General features: G+C 44.4%; 1 protein-coding gene and 1 pseudogene across 2 annotated transcripts in view; one reads left to right on the plus strand and one right to left on the minus strand.

Annotated features, from left to right (window-relative positions):
- Window positions 1-15,311, minus strand: part of Atp2a2 (ATPase sarcoplasmic/endoplasmic reticulum Ca2+ transporting 2) — a 49,328-nt gene extending 34,017 nt beyond the window's left edge. For both annotated transcript variants that reach the window (XR_003842958.1, XM_021187035.2), the window contains exons 1-5: window positions 14,960-15,311; window positions 14,317-14,334; window positions 14,130-14,212; window positions 5,442-5,546; window positions 3,164-3,302 (exon numbers count right to left, since the gene is read on the minus strand). Coding sequence is in view for 1 of the 2 variants with exons in the window: in XM_021187035.2 (XP_021042694.1) it covers window positions 3,164-3,302; window positions 5,442-5,546; window positions 14,130-14,212; window positions 14,317-14,334; window positions 14,960-15,077 (463 nt within the window). In the remaining variant the exon portion in view is untranslated. The remainder of the gene's footprint in view (window positions 1-3,163; window positions 3,303-5,441; window positions 5,547-14,129; window positions 14,213-14,316; window positions 14,335-14,959) is intronic.
- Window positions 15,312-20,032: 4,721 nt separating this feature from the next.
- On the plus strand, window positions 20,033-20,133 carry LOC115063102 (annotated as a pseudogene).
- Window positions 20,134-23,139: the final 3,006 nt, after the last annotated feature.

Below are 23,139 nucleotides of genomic sequence, written 5' to 3' on the forward strand. Positions count from 1 at the left end.
CCTCCTGAGTGCTGGGATTAAAGGCATGCGCCACCACGCCTGGCAATGTATTTTAAAGATTTATTTATTATATCTATTATATCACTGTGGCTGTCTTCAGAGGCACCAGAAGAGGGTGTTAGATCTCATTATTGATGGTTGTGAGCCACCATGTGGTTGCTGGGATTTGAACTCAGGACCTTTGGAAGAGCAGTCGGTACTCTTAACCACTGAGCCATCTCTCCAGCCCCAATGCTGGTTTTCTTAAATGAATTGGGTTATTTATTACATAACCTTGCTTTGTACTCAACTGCCTAGCAAAGTCACATATATGTATATATACATTGTGTGTGTGGTCCTGTAATACAATATGTAGACCAGACAGGCCTCAAGAGATCCCTCATGCCTCTGCCTCCCAAGGGCTGGAACAAAAAGGTGTGTGCCACCTCACGTGAAGATAACTTTATATTACTAAATCTTATTACTATTCTTTAAATAGTCAGATTTATGAATTATTCCTCTTTATTACTGAATTACTAGAAAATGCTGTCTCTGTTACTGAGCAATTAGTTTTCATTTTAGGAATATAAAATATTTTTTACAGAAGACTTAAGGCAATTTTTTGTTAAGATTGTGTCATTTTTATCACTTGTATAATAACCGTAAAGTAGAGCTCATTCCAGAGAATGCTTCAGGACGGGAGCAATTTATGCTGTGTGTTATCATCAGCCCTGTTACCAAAACAGTGATGAAAACAGTGCCTTTTGGGGCTGGTGAGATGGCTCAGCTCTTCCAAAGGTCGACTTTAAATCCCAGCAACCACATGGTGGTTCACAACCATCTGTACAGCTACAGTGTACTCATTCATATACATAAAATAAATAAATCTTAAACAAACTAACCCAGTGCCCTTGAATAAATAAGCCCCTAGGACATACATCAAAACCACTGCCAAATTCTAAATTCAGAGACTTTTTTGCTACTATACCTTAATTCACATATGTAAAACTAACAGATTAATACAGAAAATTTAAAACCACCGATGTTCCCTTACTGTAAGATTAGGTATAGCTTTACTACTTATTCATCAGAACTAATTTCCTGGTATTAAAAGTAATCTAGAAATAATACATGATAGTAGTTGTTCTCTTTTTTTTTTGCCTAGTCAATTTTATGACTCCATGTGTTTTAGATAGTTCAAAGGTTTACATAAGCCATCTGTAATATCCATACAAACACTCCTTACAAAAGTTATTAGCTCATAATTAAAATTTAATTTTTTAACTTATTTTTACTTTTATACATACGTGTGTCTGGATATCAAAGCACTATATATTGTGTATAATATCTTAGAATAAGTAAACCCAGAAAAGTCCAAACAAGTTGTTGTTAGGGAACAGTGAAAGACAAGGAGCAACTGCTAGGAAAGATTACTTTCTCTGGATGGACGTCTGGGATTAAGGATGGTCACAGAGCTCTGCGAACAGGCCAAAACTTTGTATGTGGAAGAGAAGGTTGTATGGCATGTCAACCATGTCAACTAAGATGCTAAATAAAAAAACTGACCTTAGCCACCAACAAATTGAAATGTGACTTATGTGCATACCATAATATGTTTATCATGTATATACTTTAGAAACTACAGTGAGAAATTTTCCTCAACTAGAAAAGTTGAACAGGACATATTTAGAGCAGCTGGTGGCCTTTTTTTGGTTTTTCAAGACAGGGTTTCTCTGTGTAGCCCTGGCTGTCCTGGAACTCACTTTGTAGACCAGGCTGGCCTCGAACTCAGAAATCTGCCTGCCTCTGCCTCCCGAGTGCTGGGATTAAAGGCGTGTGCCACCCCGCTGGGCTAGTTGGTGGCTTTTAACCAAAATTTTGTATGATTGTCAAAATACCCTCCCATTTAAGTGCCTATTCCTGAACACGTTTTACCATCTGTTCTGCAGAGCAAATCTTACGATAAAGATGTGATTTCATGTTTTGGTCATCATTACAGACATGTCTACTAGGACATGTCTAGAAAGAAAGGAGTACAGAGGCTGACAATCTATCTATGTAAAACTAGTCCTCTCTGTTCTGCTCCTCTTACAACAGTAAAAGCCCAAGCAAGCACATGGGCACTAGGCCAAAGTCCTGCCCACGCTTTCCATGATGATGTACAGACGTGGCTAACTATCAGGGTGTCAGCACTGGCCATGAAGGATTCAGAAACAGGTCAAACGAACTTAGCCGTGAATGGAGGGATTGACTACTAACTCTATTCAAATTGTAAAGTTCATCTCTTTTACTTTTTTAATAGTCAGCTTAGTTTTTTGAGTATTTAACTTGCCAATTTTTTAAATATTTAAAAATGACTTTAATCCCAACACCCAGGAGGCAGAGGCAGGTGAATCTCTGAGTTCAAGGTCAGCCTGTCTACCGAAGACACCCTATCTGCAAAAACAAATGAAACCAACAGCAGCAGCAGCAAAACAAAAGCAACTCAACAATATATCTACACGTATAAAAAGAAAATGGTGGAGGCTAGAGAGCTGGCTCAGTTGTTAAGGGCATTGGTTGCTCTCCTAAAACCAGGGTTCAAGTCCCAGCGCCTACATGGCAGCTCACGTCTGTAACGAGAGTTTCAGTGGCTCCAACTCCTCACACAGACACAAACACGCAGACCAAGCACAAGAAAAACCAACAAGCAATAAAATTAAGGGAGGGGGAGGGAGAGGAAGGGAAGGAGGAACACAGAGTGGAAAGGTAGGAGGGAGAAGGGACAAAATTAGAGACCCACTTGTTACAAATTTTTAATTTTAAATATATAAAAAAGTATATTCTAAAATATACATTAAAAAAACAGGGCTAGAGAAATGGCTCAGTGGATAAGAGCACTGACTGATCTTCAGGTAGACCAAAGTTCAAATCCCAGAGCCCACATGTCAGTTTACTCCAGTTCCAAGGAATCCAATGCCCTCTTTTGGACTCCAAGGGCACCAGGCACATGCACAGTGCACAGACAGTCCTGAGCTAGCAAATAACCCATCTGTTCTGGCATAAAATTGCCATAAAATTGAAAGGCATAAAATTGAAAAACAAAACAAAAATATTTAAACACAAAAAGCTAAATATAATCTGAACCTTAGAAAAGAACGTTAAATATATAATCTAGGAATAGATAAAACTGAACTCAACTCACCAGCGATTTCCACTATGTCACCAGGAACTATGTCTTTAGCTTTAATTCGCTGCACACTCTTTCTGTCCTGTCGATACACTTTGCCCATTTCAGGCTCATACTCCTTAAGAGCTTCTATTGCATTTTCAGCATTTCTTTCCTGTATAAAGAAAAGCCAAGTATGGTAAACCAGTCTGTCTGGTTTAAATATTTCTAGATTAGAAATTAAAACATATAATCTTAATATTAAAAAGCATGTTAATGATACCTGCACTAATCAATTGGCATTTTGTTTTCTTTTTTTAAAAAAATTATTTATTTGTTTGTTTTATATACGAGTGCTCTGTCTTTACAGATACCAGAAGAGGGCATCAGATTTCAGTACAGATGGCTGTGAGACATCCACATGGGTGCTGGGAATTGAACTCAGGACCTCTGGAAGAGCAGCCAACGCTCTTAACCACTGAGCCCTCTCTTAGCCCCAACAATTGGTATTTTAATGCAAACATCTACAAACTTATTTATACAGTAAAAAACTAGGCTAAAAAGGGTGATACATACCTTAAATTTAACCCAGTATAGGAGGCAGAGGCAATCGGTCCTGGGCCTGCCAGAATTACCTAGTAAAACCCTGTCTCAAAAATAAAATAAATATGATGTGGCAATGCATACCTGTAATCCCTATAGTCTGAAATTTGAGGCAGGAGAATGGTGGGTTGGAGGCCACCCTGGGCTACATTATAAGCTACTTCCTCAAAAACAAAACACAACACATTAGAATTTGAGGCAGTGTGGTCTACAGAGTGGGTTTCAGACAGCCAAGACTACACAGAGAAACCCTGTATTGAAGAACCAAAAAAAAGAAGGTATGTCTGGCCACCATCCTGCCTCAAATGTGTAACCCGGGAAGAAAAGGAGTGGGGAGCGTTGTAACAGAGGCCAGCAAACTGCTCCTTCTGCCTGCACCTCCGACAAGTCACCCAGGCCAGCCGGTCTGTCGAGTGCCGGATAGCAATCCGCGTGGCCCAGCGACCCCTGTAACCCCACAGACCTGGGAGACTCAGTTTGCAGGTAACCTGGGTTAAAATGCTATTACCAAAAATACATAAATATTTTTAAAAAAAATCAACCAAAGAATGTCAAAGCATTCTACTTCAGTTTTAAAATTAGGGACACCAAAAACCTGAAGTGGGTGGGAAACCAACCTGAAAATGAATTTGAAATATTAGTCTAGGTGTCTTGTCAAACTCTAAACAAAAGGCAAAACATATTGACATTTTTGAGGTAGATCCTGTAGATCCAATTTTGAAGGATGCAATTTCTGTTCTCTAGTAAATAAGCTTTCAGCCTGTGTGCAGGCAAAGTCTGTGTAATGGAGAAAATTGAAAACAATTTAGGTTCTAAGAATTCTTTTTTTTTGTGGTTCTAAGAATTCCTATAGCCTCCTCCCTACTCCACAATCTAAGGAAATTAAAAGATATTTTCATGAAGTTTGTCCTCAAAATCATCATGAAATATAAAGGTAGATTATATTTCTCACATTCTTTGGTTTTCTGAAGCTTCCATATCAACTTTCTTTTTTGAAAATGGGGTCTTCTTGTTGTTGCCCAGTATAGTCTAAAAAGATCCTGCCTCAAACTCTTCAGTAATATACTACAAGGGAAGATCTAGCATACTCAGCTTCTCATCCACATTCATTCCCGTTTTCTTTTTCAGGCAGCTCCCTACTTCCCTTACACTCCCCACCCCCCACCCCCACCCCCTCTTTTTTGAGACAGGGTTGTTCAGTGTAGCTCTGGCTGTCCTGGAACTTGTTCTGTAGACCAGGCTGGCAGCAAGCTCACAGAGATCAACCAGCCTCTGCTTCTCAAGTACTGGGTGGGATTAAAGGCCTGCATCGCCACCCTGGTGTGTGTGTGTGTGTGTGTGTGTGTGTGTGTGTGTGTGTGTGTGTGTGTGTATTTATTTATATTTCCAGGACAGCCAGGGTTATGTAAATAGACCTTGTCTTTAAAAACAAAAACAAACAAACAATGGGCTGGAGAGATGGCTCAGTGGTTAAGAGCATTGACAGCTCTTTCCAGAGGTCCTGAGTTCAATTCCCAGCACCCACATGGTGGCTCACAACCATCTATAATGGGATCTGATGCCCTCTTCTGGTGTGTTTGAAGACAGCTACAATGTACTCACATACATGAAATAAATCTTTTAAAAAAGAAAAAAAGGAAGCTACCGTTTAGAAAAACAACAAGATTACTACAATGCTCACTTAACCCTGCTGTAGGAATGTTTTGCTTACCTGCCATACACCCACAATTGCATTGGCTACCAAGATAAGCAGAATTACAAAAGGCTCTACAAAGGCGGTAATCGTTTCTTCACCTTCTTCGAACCAAGCCAAAACCTAAAAGGAAAAATTGCACATGTTAGACTTGGTTATATGCTTTTACACTTAGCTACTTTCATAATAAAAGGAGTTCACATTATGTTGTTATTATTAAAAAAAAAAAAAAACCTTGTCCGTACATCTTAAAAATAAAGCAAAATATAGTAACAGAAACAGTTGGTTTATATCCATTTTCTTACCTTAGTTAAGATTACTTAACAACTCTTACTTATTAATAGTTAGGTTTTTTTTTCTTTATGTTTGTTTGTTTTGGTGGAAAGAAGGAATCTCATTTACTTCATAGGTAACATTTCAAATAAATAAAACATAAAATCCCGATTTCAGTACAGTAAGAGGTGAACAGGGAAGCACCTATCCCACGCTGATTTGGTTAATGTCCACCCCAGGGCCTGAAGAGACGACTCGGGTTAGGGACACTGGTTGCTCATCCAGAGGACCAGGTTTCACCTCAGCAGGACAGGTGGCTTACAATCATCTGTCACTCAGGTAGCAGAGGGTGGACGGGGAGTAGGGGCGGTCTTAAAGCCCCTTCTGGCTTTCAAAGCTCTGAATACATGTGGTATACAAATATACACATAGGCAAACACCCATACACACCAATTAATAAAAAAATTCTTTAAAAAATTTTACATAAATTCATAGACATACATGGCATGAATTTACAGTTTAAAAGACAAACAAAAAGTAGCCAGGCGTGATGGTGCATGCCTTTAATTCCAGCACTTGGGAGGCAGAGGCTAGAGGCCAGCCTGGTCTACAAACTGAAAAACCCCATCTCAAAAAACCAAAAACCAACTAACCAACCAAATAAACATTTGGAGAGAAAAAAAAAAATTCCATTCATTCAAATTCAATGTAGAACCTAATTTCTACCTTTTCAGGGGTAGTGAGGGTCACATCAGAATCACAAGCTTGTTCTGAGACAAGAAATTTATTTTTTAAAGCAATTTACCACAGCACCTAGTATTGCAATACAGCACTTCAGAAATTATATAAATTCCCCTCCAAATAAATAAATAAAACTGGGCTGGTGAGGTGGCATATTATGTAAAGGTGTCTGCTGCCTAGACTATCAGTCTAGAAATTCAATCACACGGTAACAGGAAAACTCTTCCAAAAAGGTATGTGAATGCTACACACACACACACACACACACACACACACAGAGAACTTTTTTTTTAAACACCAACCTTCCTAATGCTGTGACCACCAACCGTAAGATTATTTTCATTGCTACTTCATGACTGTAATTTTGCTTCTGTTATGAATTATAATGCAAATACCTGTTTTCTGGTGGTCTTAGATGACCCCTGTAAAAGGATCATTTAATGCCCCCAAAGGGGTCATGAGTACAGGTTGGACTCGCTGATCTGAGTTCAGAGTTAACCGGGAGGGCAAGTGCCATGGACGAGTGGGTAAAGGCACGTGCTATGAAAGTCTGATGACCTGGGTTCAATTCTCAAACTCACAATGCAAGGATCTGATAACTGATTCTCAAAGTTGTCCTCTGACCCCCAGACAGCAGTGCCCATGTCACACATGCACACAAGCTCCCTCCCACTTTCCAGGGCCAAGCCCTGACAAATGTCACTGGCAATTTTATCAGAAACCTGCCAACCTGAATGACTAAATCTGGGAGGTGGGTCTTGCTTTGCATGGGGAGTAAGATGAGAGGCTATATGGCTTAAAATGTACACATTTCATAATAAAGACCTTGTCTTTAAAAGATTATCTAGAAGCTAGCAAGATGACTGATCAGGTAAAGGCACTTACTCTACAAGCTGGACAAGCTTAGATTCCATCCCTGGAACCCACATAAAAGTGGGAGGAGAGAACCAACTCCATAAGTTATATGACCTCTGTACACACCCCACCCCCACCCCCCAAAGCCATTTAATCCTCGATCTTAGGAGGCGGTGGTCAGTGGATCAGAGTTAGAAGCCAGCCTGGTCTATAAGGTGAGTTTCAGGACATAATAAAGAGACCCTGTCTCCAAACAAATGTGTGTGTAAACACACACACACACACACACATTCTGTGTTATAAATAAAATTAATAAAGTTAAAATAATGAGCCCACATAGCATTTATTCTCTAAGGTTTTTTAAAAAACAAAACAAAAAACCCACAAATAACAAATTACCAAAAGGTAATTAAAACTCTAAAGAGGAATAACATTGAACTAGCAAAGAATCATGTCAAAGAAAAAGTATACAGGCTCTGACACATGTCAATTACCATTGACAAGTAGGGCAAGAGGAAACCAGAATACTGCAAGCTTTCAACAGGGCATTCCTAGTATTAAGGCCAGGATCTCCGCCAAAATGAAAACTTCTCTAGGAAGTTATAAATTTTGATAGATGCAGGATCACAGCTGCTGATACAGCCTTCCAAACATTTGCCAAGGAGAACATATCAGAGTAAGAAATTTAATTAGCTCTTAAAGAAGAAAAATTGCTCAACTTCATGAGTGACAGGGCCTTTTCCAAAAGGTCAGTGAGGCATTAGTGACTCTAAGATAAGCCTCACACCTTGTTAAAGAGGGTATGAATTTCCTTCTTGGCAGCCAATCCTGAGGACGACTTAGGCCACCGTCCCTTACCAGCTGGAGCGAAGGAATAGGGTGAGCAGTGTCAGAAAAGCTAGAGGAACACAAACCTTTAGCAGTCAAGATTTGTACATTGTTCTCACGCCTAATAGTTCTCAATCCTAATTTAACCAGTACACTAAATCTGCCTTCCATATGGCCTGTTGAACAGAAAACCCAGGCTACCCACACTCGAAGGCTCTACAGATACACTAATTATTGTTGGGTGAGAAACTAGTGGCCAAATCTGCTAAGAATGGCACCCAAACCTATTTATATTTAAAGTTTAAGGAGCATCCATTCAGAGCTGGTAAGATAGTGCAGTGGCTAGAGACCTTACTTAACATGTGCCAGGTCCTGAGTCAGTCTCCAGTACAAGAGGTGACAGGGATTTCCACAGCAGTTTCTTGAATACTTTATTAAAACAAAAACAAAACTGAGGCTGAAGAGACAGCTCAGTGACTAAGAGCCCCTTGCTGTTCTTCCACGGCTCCAGCTCAGTTTGTAATTCTAGCTTCAGGGGATCAGGAATCCTCTTCCTGCTCCCAGAGGGCCCCCACACACGTGACATACAGTCATACAAACATACACATATATGCAAATAACCGAAAAATTTCTTAAAGATAAAGTCTATTGTAAAATAATAAATAACCCAGAAACTCAAATCCTACACTTCAAATCACATTTAACTGATAAAAACAAATCTATGCTCAGATTGTGTTTTTGGTGTCTCGTGTTTGCTCTATTGATAAAAAAATCCTATTGGGTTATAAAGATGGGAAAACAGTCCTGACAATGACTGATGGGGAGAAGGTGTAAGGAAAACTACACAGAGGTTCTCTTAGGGCTTGGTCAGTTTAGTTATAACTATGGGTTTTCCTAAGTTAAACAAAATAGATTTACACAAAAGAGGAAATATGTCTAGAAAAAAATTCTTTGAGACTAGGTTGAACATCAAGGATTCTCTTTATACTGCCTTCGTTTACAGCTGCATCCCTAGGGGCTCTCAGAAGATGCTCTGGTGTACCGAAAATGCTCAGTATGTAATATTGACAAGTGGGGAGACAATGAAACAAGCCCTCACAGAGCTAAGTAAAAAGCCCCAGGCCAGAGTCTGTGAGTAAAGAAAGCAACCAAGGCTCCACCACTAACCGAAGGGAAAGGAGCAAAGTGTAGTTCTAGGTAAAGACAGGGTTTCCACTTCCCTCTGAACTCTGTACTGTTACAGCCTGAGTTCAAAGGTTCAAACTTGCCAGCCCCACTCCAAGCCATCCCATTTTAAGCTGAAGCAGTGTAGGACGGAGAGCTTTCCACTGACATTCTTCATTTATAGAGCAATCTCTGCATTACTGTCTAATTTAGTGATAGAACACTTTCCTAAAAGATGTGAAGGTCTTGGGTCCATCCAAACACGCAAGAAATGGCACTATGGCACTACCAATGCCCATAAATTTAAGTTTGTGTGTGTACCTGGGAATATGTATATGCACATCATGTGTGCCGGTATCTACAGAATCCAAAAAGGTGTCAAAACCACCCCAGAATTGGTGTTAAAGATGGCTTGAGCCACCTGATAAAGGTTCTGGGAACTAAATCCACATCTTCTACAAGGGAAGCAAGTACTCTCAACCACTAAGCCATCTCTCCAGACCCCATCTCTATCCTGTTTTTGCTGGACAGGCTGACCTCCAGCTTGAATCTTCCTACATTAGCTTTCTCAAGACTGGTATTACAAGTGTATGTCACCACACTTAACCTGGCACTACTGACTTCTAACAGGAATAATGAATAAAGCAAATTTTGTTCTAACACAAAAAGGGTCATGTTCTGCTATATACATGGGAAAGAGGCTCATCATAGTATGACAGGATTGTGGAGTATAACCCTATTGTAGGGAAAGTGAGGAAAAACAATGCTTCATCTTCAAACCACCTTTTAAATTGTAGTTTAAGAAAATTAAAAAAATTCAACCACCATAAATGCACTTTAAATTGCTTCCTGAAGATCACTGAAACCAGCAAAGTAAAACTAGATAGCATATTTTATCAAAGTCTCAAAACCCTCGAAGCAAATACATTCCTATATTTAAGGTACTGAAGATACATACGACCCAGTAGTGGCAAGAGGATCTCTTAAGTTCAAGGCCAGCATAGTCTATAGTCCTGGTCTCCAGGATAGCCAGAACTACAAAGCAGACCCTGTCTCAAAAACACAACAAAAAAGTATTTTAAAATCAACCTGAGTAGTGTAAAGAAACCTCTACAGACTCTCAGCATTGGCACCACTACTTTCTAGACAGATGAGCTAATGCCAGCGTAGTCCTAGTAATCCTCACCACTCCTTCAGATCTTTCCTCAAAGCTTATCTTGTGAGGTTACAACCAGCCATTAAAAGCCTGCACACTCCTATTCCCTACAGCCAATTCTTTATCACAACCCCTTTGCTTTACTCTCTCCAAAGTACCATTCCAGGGAACAGGGGTCTGTTCCCTGTTCTTCCCGGTGTGTAAGTCAGGTGTTAACTGGGGGAGGGGAGGAGGGGGCAGGCATTCCAGTTAGGCAGAACACTTAAAGTTACTAATCTAAGAGAATGGAAACCCAAGTGAAACAAAACAGTGAATGGTGTCAAATTAAGCCATGTGCAGAGGGAAGATGCATTTGGCAGAGATGGTCTTATGTACTGCAGGCTAGCCTCAAACTCACTGTAGACCCAAGGATGGCCCTGAACTCCTAACCCACCTGCTTAGCTACCAAGCACTAATTACAATTACAGGCATGCACTGCCATATTTGAACTGACCTTTAAAAGAAACAATTTTGGTGGCTACTAAAAATTAAACTGTCCCCATGGGCCACAAATATAAAACATTAATGCAGTTTTTTTTTTCCCCAGAGCAAAACATTAACTGTAGTTAACAGTTTACTAATCTGATATTTGAAATAAATCATTAATATCTTTCTAACCTGAGGAGAATCTGATGATTTATGAGAACTGCCTATTCACTTCTACAAAAGAACCTGAGTATACAACTGTGATTTTCCCAGTTATGCCAGTAAGAATATACTGACTGCCACAAATAAGTCAGTGTTCTTATTTGGAGGCTATAAAAATAAATAAGCTGAAGTTCATAGCACAAGCCTATAATCCTGGCGTCTAAAAGGCTAAGTAAGGCAAGAGGAACAAGTAAGACTGGGCTGTACACAGTGAGCTTGAGACTAGTCTAAGACAGTAAGATGCTGGTGACGCATGTCTTTAACCCCAGCACTTGGGAAGGAGCAACCAGCCTGGTCTACAGAGCAAGTTCAAGGACAGCCAAGACTACACCGAGAAATCCTGTCTCAGAAAACAAACACAAAATCAAAACAAAACAAAAGGGACCAAAAGATGGCTGGGCAGGCAGTGTTTACAATATGTTTAAGCCCCCGAGTTTAGACCTCAGGTATTCACATAAAGGCCAGCAAGCCTTGGCAGCCTGGCTGGAACTGCAGCATTCAGAGGCAGAGGCAAGCTGGCTACCTAAACTAGCTGAGTCAGCAAGCCCTGGGTTTAACCCAGCAACCCTGCCTCAGTGTATAAGATGAGGAGAATTACTAAGCAAGGCACCTGATGTCAACTCTTGGCCTCTGCACATACATTCACACACAAGTACACCCACATACCTGAACAAGTATACCCATACATTGCACATACATATATAGGCAATAATAGAAATAAAAAGAAAATAAGGAAAGAACAGTCAAGTACCATATAGCACTACCAACCCTCCATGAAGAACATCAGGAAAATCCCATCTTCTAGAGCACAATTTTTCTGTTCTCCATCCTTGTAGCTTTTAAGAACAGTCTCAATCTAGCCCAAGCTGTACGGGTGCTTCACCTTCCTTAACTTTTCCTTTTGAAATTAAACAACCTTGGAGTTTATCTTTAAAGGTTTCAATACAGACTTAAGCATGGACGCTAAGGTCAGAGCTGGTATAGGCTCTAGAGCAGCCTCTGAAGAATACCTTAATCTATCCACAATCTTGATCAAATAAACCAAAGCAAATGAAGTGAACTCTACAAAAAGCACTTCCTAAACACTTATTCTTTGCCATTTAACAACTCATATCATAAAAATGTAACAGTTCACTTCCTGAACAAGAATCCCAAGTAGTTATTGAAAATGAACTTATATTTCAACTACCAACAGGCAATGTCTTCTATCACAAAAACTGTTAAGCACTTTAAATTTGAAAATTACAAATAATAAATTCCTAATTACTCCAAAGTAAAATTTATCATTATTTCTGCTTGATAATAAGTCAAACTGTCCACACACAATTTGAAACCTTCTGAAATCCAACAGCAAGTAACTTGGCATACATTTCACTTATTCCCATGTTCACTTGGCACACTTCTAAGACTGCTTCAAATAATATGAAAGGAACCAGTAAGAATGCAGTTTGCCTGCAGCTTGTATATATCATCTAGTTAATTTCTAATTCTAAGTCCTTGATGGCCTTAGTGAATGCCACCATTTAACTGCCCAAGCAGAGACTTTCAGAATGATGTAGCCTGCATAAATACAAACCTTAAACAACCCCCAAATATAACTTGGGGGTAATATATAATTTATTTTAGCACATGGCAACACGCTCAAACTACAATCAACTCCATTTATCTTGTTTACAAATCAAACAACCACCTATTGGACAAAATTTTAAAAAATTAATCACAAAAAGATATTTTATATAAGAAGTACAGAGTAAATAACTCAGTACTACGCTGAATGGCTTGCTATGGGAATCTAAATTTTATTCAGTAAAAACCACAGGTGAGATTCTTAAGAATTGAACTAGTAATGGGCACGCAACACATAGATAACATGACAAACTAAAGTTTCAGGCCAAAATTCATGTGCACAACTGCTCCTAAAGGTCACCTTTGCTGCCAATATTTATTTTAAAAACAGCTAAAAATTAATCTTTCCTTTACCTGAACTTAGTAAGTTCTCTAAACAATCCTCTATGCTAATGTTTTCATAGAGGCCATGATCACAGAACCCCTGGGTCAGACTTACATGTGAATACATTAATTGAAACCATACAGTTATCAGTTTTGTGAAACCTAAGACAAGTACTATAGGATTTTCACTTCCTATCGGTATAAGAATACAATGTTCTAAGAACAAAAATTGGCGTGTGTTATGAAGATTAAGAACATCTGCATACCACTATCACCATTTTAAAGAAACTATAAGGTCCACTGCCCAGGAAAAAAAATCCTGGAGTAAAATGTTAATAACCAAGAAATACCCTTGCCATCTACATTAGTTTTTCTGACACAGGTCTCTGCATTTCTCTAGTTTCTTAGCAACCACACCGGCTCAAGCACATACAGAACAAGAAACAAAGAAAAAACAAACAAAAAACCCACCTCTGCCTTCACCCTCTTTAATATTTAGAACCAAGAATACTGAACTTTGTTCTCTTAGTCTAGGAATCACTCAAGACAGGGGTCCAGGTTAGATGCCACCCTAAAGGTCAGTGACCAAATTTGGTCAACAGTGGTGCCATCACTGCCGTCATCATTCTTGTCACTGTCAGGAACAACTGTCACCTTGCCACCACCAGGAAGGCAAAGCTACTGGAATATTCCTTTTGTACGCTCTACTTACAGAGTGCCCAACATCATCTTAGTGTGATCTTACAACATGATAACAAATGGAAGAACCCCAACAGAAAAGGACTTACAGTGAGAAACTTTCTGATACTAAAAACTGGTGAGGCACAAGAATTTCAGAGACCCTGCGCAGTCAGGGGTCACTTTCGCTGCACTGTTAAAGCGTCTATTACCTAAACAAAACAGCTTCTATCATTTTTCCCCCTCTAATTCTTGGGTTATTTTGTTTGTTTGCTTTTTAAACACGGAAACTCAATGCCACTATTTATTTTCTGGTGTCCCAACGAAATATTTCAACTTTTAGGGGGAGACAAAATAATCTTTAAAATACTTACGAAAGATATACATGCTGCCAGCAGTAAAATTCTAACTAGTAAGTCTTCAAACTGCTCAATCACAAGTTCCAGCAAGGTTTTTCCTATTAGGAAAGAAGAAAAAAACCCATTTGTTTTAATTGTCCACAACAATCAGTCTGCGCACACACACATCATCTCTCCTAAATAACATGTTGATATTATTTACCTTCTTCAGCCGGTAATTCTAGAAGGCCGAAATTCGACAGGCAACGTGTCAGGAGGAAAACAGAAAGAAAAATGAAGACATTTTATGAGCGCTTTTATTAAGAAAAAAAAACTGCTAAATTCACCACCATCGCTGTCTAAAAGGCGGATATAGGTATATGAACGTTCAGCGATCTCTCTCCACTTTGATACCCCGAGAAAATTATGCAGCCCTGGTCATCAGTGGCCTCGGAACTGCCCGTAAGCCCTCTCGGGCCTCCAGCACCATGCAGTCATTTCAGCTGGGTCATCACTTCTGCCAGATGGGCAACTTTGGGGAGCACAAGAAACGGTCCGAGGGTTTCTCAACAACATCGACGCCTCGTAAATCCACGGGGGACACAGCCCAGCCGCAGGAGCCCTGCTCCCTCCCTCCCTCCCTCCCCCACCCCGGCTCGCTGAACGCCGGCCGGGAAGGTCACCAGCTCGAGACCCCTCTAGAGGTCGGCGATGGCCGGGCGGTCCGCGCGCGGGGCCCGGTCTCTCGCAGCCGTCGGGCGCCGAGCCGAGCCGAGCCAAGCCCCACGAGGTGGAGCCGGGTCAGCCATCTTCCTTGGCGCTCGGGCCCGCGCCGCGCCGCTGCAGCCCCGGCGCCCCGCACCTACCGTTGGAGCCCCATCTCTCCTTGAGCTTCTTGACCTGCTCCAAGCTCAGCCCCGTGCTCTCGTTGACGCCGAAGTGGACCAGCACCTCCTCCACGGTCTTTGTGTGAGCGTTCTCCATGGCTGCGGGGGGCACCCCGGCCGGCCTCGCCTCGCGTCCCCGCGGCCTCCTCGCCTACCGCCTCGCACTCGGGCCGCGGCGGGCTCGTGCCACCGCGGGCGCCCGGGCGCCGACAGCTGTCCCCTCCTTTTTCTCCTCCTTCTCCTCCTCCTCCTCCTCCTCCTCCGCGGCGGCGGCGGCCGCTTCCGCCTGACCGGGGCGCTGAATCACCCGAGCCCCCTCCCCCCCAGAAACCGCCGCACGCGGCCGGGCCTCGCCGAGCCCGCCCGAGGGGCAGCGAGCCTCCCGCCCCGCCGCGAGGGTGCGTCGCTTCAGCGGCTGCCAGCCGGCCGCGGGCAGCGCAGGCCCCGGGGCGCTGCGCCGAGGACACCGGGCGCAGCTGAGGAGGGGCGCCCGGCCGAGCCCTCGGCGCGGAGGAGCGCGAGGCGGGCGACGGGAGAGGAGCTGCGCGCGGCGCGCCGGCCCGGGCCCCTCAGCTCTGCCCCGCCGACAGCGACAGCGGCAGCGGCAGCGGCAGCGGCAGCGGCGGAGGGAACTGCGGCGGAGGAGACGACGGGAGGCGGCGGCGTCGGGGACGGCTCCGCGGAGGCTGCTCTAATAGCATTTATCCGCCGCTGCCTCCCCTCTCGCCGCCGCCGCGGCATGTGGACGCCGCTCATTGGCCGAGAGAGCCTCCTCCCCCCCCTCCCAGCGCGGCGCGGGCGGCGCGGCCCCGCCCCCTCCCCCGGCGCCCTCGCGCGCCGCGCGCCCACGTCGCCGGCAGGCCCCGCCTCCTCCCGCGCGCCGCCCCCCAAGGAACCCGGATCGAGTCCGCGCGCGGCGCGCGCGTGTGAGTGTGTGCGCGCGCGCGGGGCCAGGGCCGCCTCTGCGACCGCGCAGGGCTCGCTGCGCTGCGTTCCCCCCGGGGCGGACGGGCGGACGGGCGGACGGAGGGCGAGCCTGACCTTTCCGCGGCCACGGCTTTTCCCGTTTCGACCGCGCGCGGGGGATAGAGCGCGGAGCTCACGGGTGGGCGCTCTGGGCTGGTTGCTGAGGTTGGGGACTGCCGGGGACCGCGCGTTGGCAGGGAGGCGCCGGAACGCCGGGGGGTGCCCGAGGCGCGCTCGCACTGGTGTCCTTGGCTTGCCTCCGCGCCCTGGGCAGCGCGAGCCGTGCTCTGCATCCTGATGTCTCCTTCAGAGCCCCCCTCGGCAACCAAGGGGAGGAATTCCGCAGTTCCCTTCCCACACAGCCAACACCGCATCCCACACCCCCAGCCGAAAGCCCCATCTCCATCGCACGCCAGCACCAGCCCTTCCTTCCCCTGCGGGTTCTGTGCCCCGACAGGGAATCCCACTCTTGGGGGAGGAAGGAGGAAGTTTGATTTCGTTTTTAGTAGCTCACACAGCCTTTGACACACGTCTGCATGGAAGTTACAGGTTATGCTGTAGCAGCTACGCCTATGCTAGGTGGCTTGGCTTCCAAATGATGGCTGCTATATAGACTTCCACTTCCCCCCAATGCGAGAGAAGGAGCCTTCAATCCCAAATCTATTCTTAAACCACAGATCATCTGTTGTGTCGGTGAGCTCTGTACAGAGCCCAGCATGCAAGGTAATTTTGCCAATATAAAGAGGCCATACGGAGCTCGCCCGTGATCCCACACACAGAGGTGGAAGCCACGGGAATCAAGAGTTCAAGGTCATGTACAGACTCTGAAGGAGTTTAGAACCAGTCTTCCACGTTGGACCTTGTCTAAAACATAAAAAATAAATTTAAAAAGCAGAGGAATGTGGGAAGCCATACTTAACAGGGAGGAGACCCTAGGCATTGAATTCACGAATATCTTCACAAAAAGCGGCTTCATGAAGGGACTAGATTGCAAAATAAAGCATTTCGTCTTACTTGAGTGTTTAGCAACGCCACCCTGCCCCCCCCCCATCACTCGAGACGTCCCATAAGGCTCCGCCTCAAGACTTAAGATAGATTCCTTCAGCCCATGCAAATCACGGTGCTTTACCGGACTTGGAAAAAAAAAAAAAAATCAAGTACGTCACTTCATTTAACTATTTCCAGGGAGTGGAGGCTGGCACGCAGGTCTGATTGATACTTGGCACGGGATCAACAGAACCCTACACGAAACAAACAAACAAAAATTCTAGTGTATGGCAATGCACTCCCTAGGAACAAGGTGGAAACTGGTTAGGTCACAGCCTCTTCTGGAGGATCAGGTGACTGCCTGCGAGTTGAGGGGGGGCGGGGGATGGAGAGCTGGTGGGTCCCCCCCCCCCAGCTGGATTCCAGTTCTGCCTGCCTTTGCGTTCTTCACACCAACAGCAAGGGGCACAGAGAGCAGGAAGGTCATGACCTCTTTTAGTTTGTCGGAGATGCTCACTGGGTTTGGTTTTTCTTCTGTAGTCCCCTCCTTCAGGGGCTGGAGGCGCACTGGTTCTTCCCTCAGGCCATCTTCCTTGTCATAGGGTCCGGTCCCCTCCTGAAAAAAAAATTTTTTTTTCTCCCCAGAGCTGAGGACCGAACCCAGGGCCTTGAGCTTGCAAGGCAAGCCCTCTACCACTAAGCTAAATCCCCAAGCCCCTGAAAGATGTTTTTATTGTCTAAAGCCGTTCCCCTCCCCAGGATGCCCACTATCACATTATTCAAGAGTCTCCGTGGCCCTAGCACTTATCTATGGAAAATAGATTTTGTTTAGCTGCTTGCTGCCTGCCTCCTAGTTTTGTAGGGCATCCAGAGTTGAGAAATAAGCTTGTCTGTCTCCCCAGCATCTCTCTGCTCATCATCTATTGAGTACCTACAGTTTAAATGCATGAGACCAATGAGAGTCCCAACCTCCTCAACCCATCAGTAACTTGCGAAGGGCTCTGCCAGCACGAAGGCCTCAGCAAACGTCTGCTCAGCTCCAGTGTATTGATTTTTCCATTCATCAATAAGCTGGATTTATTTTGGCCTCTGGACCACTCGCCTATGAGAAGAATGGCTGTGAAGTTTAGGTTTAAACCAAAAAAGAAGAGGTGGAGAGATGGCTCAGCGGTTAAGAGCACTGACTGCTCTTCCAAAGGTCCTGAGTTCAAATCCCAGCAACCACATGGTGGCTCACAACTACCCTACCCGAAATGAGATCTCACGCCCTCTTCTGGTGAAGACAGCTACAGTGTACTTACATATAATAATAAATAAATCTTAAAAGACAAACAAACCAAAAAGGCGGCAGAACTGCCTTCTAGGGCTCCCGGAAAAAACAACACCTATAGTCTCAGAGGTCCTGGGACTATATTCCATTGCCCTTCTGGAATGTTCTCTGCAAATTGTTTTCTACTGAAGGTTGGACTGCTCTCTGAAACATTAGTGTGCTTTCTGGCTGGCACCAGCCCAGCATATGATCATACCCACTAGGGTTGGGAGAAACAAATTAAAGGGTTGGTCTCAAAGAAGAAGAAGAAGGAGGAGGAGGAGGAGGAAGAAGAGGAGGAGGAGGAAAACAAGAAGAAGAAGAAGAAGAAGAAGAAGAAGAAGAAGAAGAAGAAGAAGAAGAAGAAGAAGAAGAAGAAGAAGAAGAAGGCAGAGTGATGTAGTCATGCACACCTGTAACCCCAGCACTCAGGAGGCAGAGGCAGGTGAGGATGAGCTTTAGACTAACCTGGTCTACATAGTGAATTCTAGGCCAGCTTAGTGAGAATCTGCCTTTAAAAAAAAAAAAAAAGAGCAAACTGGGGCTCAGTCTGTTTTCTGTGCAATGCTCCACTCTGCTCCTTGTTTTCAAGGCTTTAATAAGAAAGGTTACCGTCTTCCAGCAAGGCTCATAACCACATACTTAATCACTTGAGGACAGGAAGAGACGGGAAAGACGCAGCGTGCAATGCAGAAAGATGAAGTGTGATCAAAGACCTTCAGAGGCACGGATAAAAGAGGGCATTAGCTAACAAAAAGCAGGTTAGTTTAAAAAGCTATTCCGATAGAAAAGCCAGGAGGTGACTTGCAAAAGAGGCCTTGGCCAGGTCTCAACCCTCTGCAGGCCTCCTGGGAGGTGATGGGGGCCACAAGAGGCAGCCTGCTCCATATTTGGACAGCTCCCATCATTAAAGCAGCCCCATTTTGGGCTGAGTCCACCTTTTCTCCTAGCTACATCCGTTCTTATTTAGCTCTCCGAAACCACCTTGAACAAGCTTAAATCCCTCTTTGTGTGATCCCTTTGAGTATTCCCAGATCTTTATCCCACTAATGTGTCCTTAAGTCACTAAGAAGAGCAGCTGGGCGCTGAGCTGTTCTCCTATAGCCTGAGTCTCAGCCCCTTGACCTCTCTGGACACATCCAGAGCATACAAGTCTGAGCCTGACCCACCTCTGTCCTTCCATTTACACGGTACTAGCAGTGAACTCAAACCAAGTTCTTTGCGTGCAAATCATAGCCCCGTTAAAGCTATTTATGGTATACTTAGCTTGTTGATTTTTCTGTCCCAGGCACTGAGCCCTGCTATAATTGAATGTTTTTTTTTTTTTGTGCTTATTATGATCTTTTTTCGTCTTATCTTCAAGCAGTGTTTTAAAAAAGATTTGTAAAAATGGGAATGAATGTTCTGCTCACATATATGCCTGGGTGCCACTGTGAAGGCCAGAGGCAGCATCAGATCCCTTAGAACTAGAGTTACAGATGACTGTGAGCAGCCGTGTGGGTGCTGAGACTAGAACCTGGGTCCTTTGGAAGAGCAGCCAGTGTTCTTAACCATTGAAGCATCTCTCCAGCTCCCAGATTTATTTAGTTTTAACTCTTGTGTTTGTGTTGTGTATCTCTGTTGGGGTATGTGCACATGAGTGCAGGTACCTAAGGAGGCCAGAAGAGGGCGCTAGACAACCCCCTGAGCTGGAGTTACAGCTTGTGAGCCATCCAACATGGGGCTGGAAGAAGAACTAAAGTCCTCTGTGAGACATTGTTCTCTCTCTTTTAAAAAAAATTTTTAGACTTGTGCTCACTCTGGCAGCACATATACCAAAGGAACACAGAGAAAATTAGCATGGCCCCTGTACAAGGGGGATATGCAAATTTGTGAAGTGGTCCACTTTGATAATGATAGTTTCATGTTATATTTTACTTTCTTATGTTTGGTTGCTATTTCTTAGAGGCCTGTTCTTTTCCAACAAGAGACAGAAAGGGAGTGGATCTGGAGGGCAGGGGAGTTGCAACTGGAAGGGGTAGTGGGAGAGAAAACTATAATTAGGATATATTGTATAAAAAAGAATCTATTCTCAATAAAAGGAAAAAAGAAAAATAAAAGATTTTGTTTATGTGTATGAGTATCTTGTCTTGTATATGTGTTTTTAGGGGTTTACTGCTCTGAAGAGACACCATGACTAAAGCAACTCTTATAAAGGACAACATTTAATTGGGGCTGGCTTACAGTTTCAGAGGTTCCGTCCATTATCATCATGGCGAGAAGCATGGCATCATCCAAGCACGCATGGTGCTGGAGAAGAAGCTGAGAGTTTTACATCTTGATCTGAAGGCAGCCAGGAAGAGGAAGAGGAGGAGGAGGAGGTTCTCTTCCGAAAATGGGCAGAGCTTGAGCAAGCTCCACCTACACAGTGACACACATACTCCAACAAGGTCACACCTCCTAATAGTGCCACTTCCAATATTCAAACCACCACAGAATATAAAAGTTAAATTAAGAGCTGGACAGTGGTGGCGCACACCTTTAATCCCAGCACTTGGGAGGCAGAGGCAGGTGGATTTCTGAGTTCAAGGCCAGCCTGGTCTACAGAGTGAGTTCCAGGACAGCTGGGGCTACACAGAAAAACCCTGTCTTGAAAAACCAAAAATAAAATAAAATAAAGTTAAATTAAAAAAAAAAAAAAAAAGCTAATCAACTGAATGAGATTCTTCAGTTGTTATAAATCATCTTGACCAGAGGTTCCAAAGTCAAGAAAGTATCTTTAAGGGTGTTCCTGCCTCTTTATCCCCTGATAGTCTGTCAGATAGTGTTGGAGCGTCCGTCGCCCTTCCCTTGGTTGATGTAACTTGAAGGTCATGTACTATGAGAAATACCCATTTAAGCACCAGGACCAAATTTGGCATCACGACATGCTTACACTGAGAGGCCAGAAGGAGCCAAGACCTCTGACAGGGTCCCATCTGCCACCTCTCGCTTCTAGGCCTGTGTGCTTGAGTGATACGGGTGGCTGGGAGGCCACAGTACTGAGATACTGGCTGGATGCGAATCCCAGGTCCTTCTGCCCTGGGCTCTTTGACAGTGTGCACTGCCATTCTCCGCTGTCCGTGAGAATTTAATGGGAGAACTGTGCTCACGAGTCCTTGTCTACAACAGGCTCCAGACGGCCACTCTGTCAGGCTTTGTGTGGAGACATGTTCACTCGAGCATGCCATGTATGACATGTGCCACTGAACACACACTAGCTCTTTGTGACCACCATTGCTGACTCGTCCCCGCCCCCCCCCCCCCCCCGCAGCACTAAGTGTCCTTTTCATGGGTGAGTGCTGGAATCCCCAACTCTTAGCTGATGCTTATGAATGTGAGACTTCCTGGGAGTCCAGAATGACAATGGCTGACTGGCTACCCAGGCAAAGTCACCTCCACCTCCCGGCTGTCCCAGGTGGTGGCAGATGCGGTTCCTAGGGACTCCAAGTCTGTAGCTCACTAGTTTAGCAAAGCAATTTATTTATTTACTTATTTATTTTTGAGACCAGATCGCCCAAGGTAGCCCTAGCTATCCTAGAACTCACTGTGTAGACTGGGCTAGCCTTGGCTCACAGTAGTAGGTACTCAATGCCAACACACTAACTCAGCCTCGTTTTCAGCCTGCACCTCTCTCCCTCCTTGACTCTGAATCAAGACCCAGGACTGACAATTCTTCCCCATCTTCAACCCTTTCGACATTGCTTTAACTCCACCCACGGACACATGACACACACATTCCCACGTCCAGACTGACAAGCTCAGCTGCCAGCCTGCGTCTCCACCCATCCAAGCCACGGGTCCCCGTGTGAGGGTGACAAGGGTGAGTGAGAGGTCACGTCCTTTAGAAGAGGGAGCCATAAATAATACAGAATATTCAAAGCCAAGAAGTTCAGTCTCCTCGGGGCGAAAGGAATAATAAATAGGCATAGTCACATGCAAATAATAATATGGCAATGTCACCCACCCACCGTCACCTCTCTTCTGACAACAAATTATAAGGCCCAGGAGACCAGCGGTCTCCAGGTAATAATAACAAGTGGCCAGATAAACATGTGATGACCGTTGTCTCTGAGACCCTTTAACCCTCTCCCGGTTGGTGTCCCCAGCAGCCAGCACAGGACCCAGCGGGCCACAGGTACCAGCACATATCCAACTAATTAATTAATAAACCCGTTTTCTCTCTTTGCAGCTACTGCTGGGGGTGTATGTGGGTGTGGGTGTGTGCGGGGTGGACCAATGCATTGCCATCTTCGAGAAGAAAGAAAAAAAGAAAAGAGACAGAAAGCCATAGAGCAGTGCGAAAGCAAAGCATTATGGGATGTCTTTCAAAGCTGTGGCTCCCAACGGGGCAAAATGCACTTTAAATATAGCAACAATTCCTGCCTCCATTGGCTTGCTCTTTAATTTTTGTGGAAATATTTCTGAAGTTTCTCTCCTCTGTCCTCCTTGCGCCCCTCCCCTTCCCCGCCTGCCCCACCCACCCAACCCAGTGCCCCCCTCCAGTTATCCCAAGGTGCTTAGATCTCAAATGTTTCAATTCTTTTTTTTTTTTTTTTTTTGATACAGGGTTGTACACTGTAGCTGTCTTCAGTTTTGGTTTTACGAGAGAGGATTTCTCTGTGTAGCCCTGGCTGTCCTGAAACTCACTCTGTAGACCAGGCTGGCCTCGAACTCAGAAATCCATCTGCCTCTGCCTTCCAAGTGCTGGGATTAAAGTCGAGTGCCACCACTGCCCGGCATGTTTCAATTCTTTAAGTGCAGAGAGGACTCAGTCTCCTAGCCCAACAGAAAATAAGGAACACGCTCTCGCTGGTGAATGATGACGAGGCTCTCTGAGGTAGGCTGGAGGCTCCAGGGGCCCTGTTAATAATGCCAA

The sequence above is a fragment of the Mus pahari genome, chromosome 23, assembly GCF_900095145.1.
Source record: "Mus pahari chromosome 23, PAHARI_EIJ_v1.1, whole genome shotgun sequence".
Classification (NCBI taxonomy): Eukaryota; Metazoa; Chordata; class Mammalia; order Rodentia; family Muridae; genus Mus; species Mus pahari.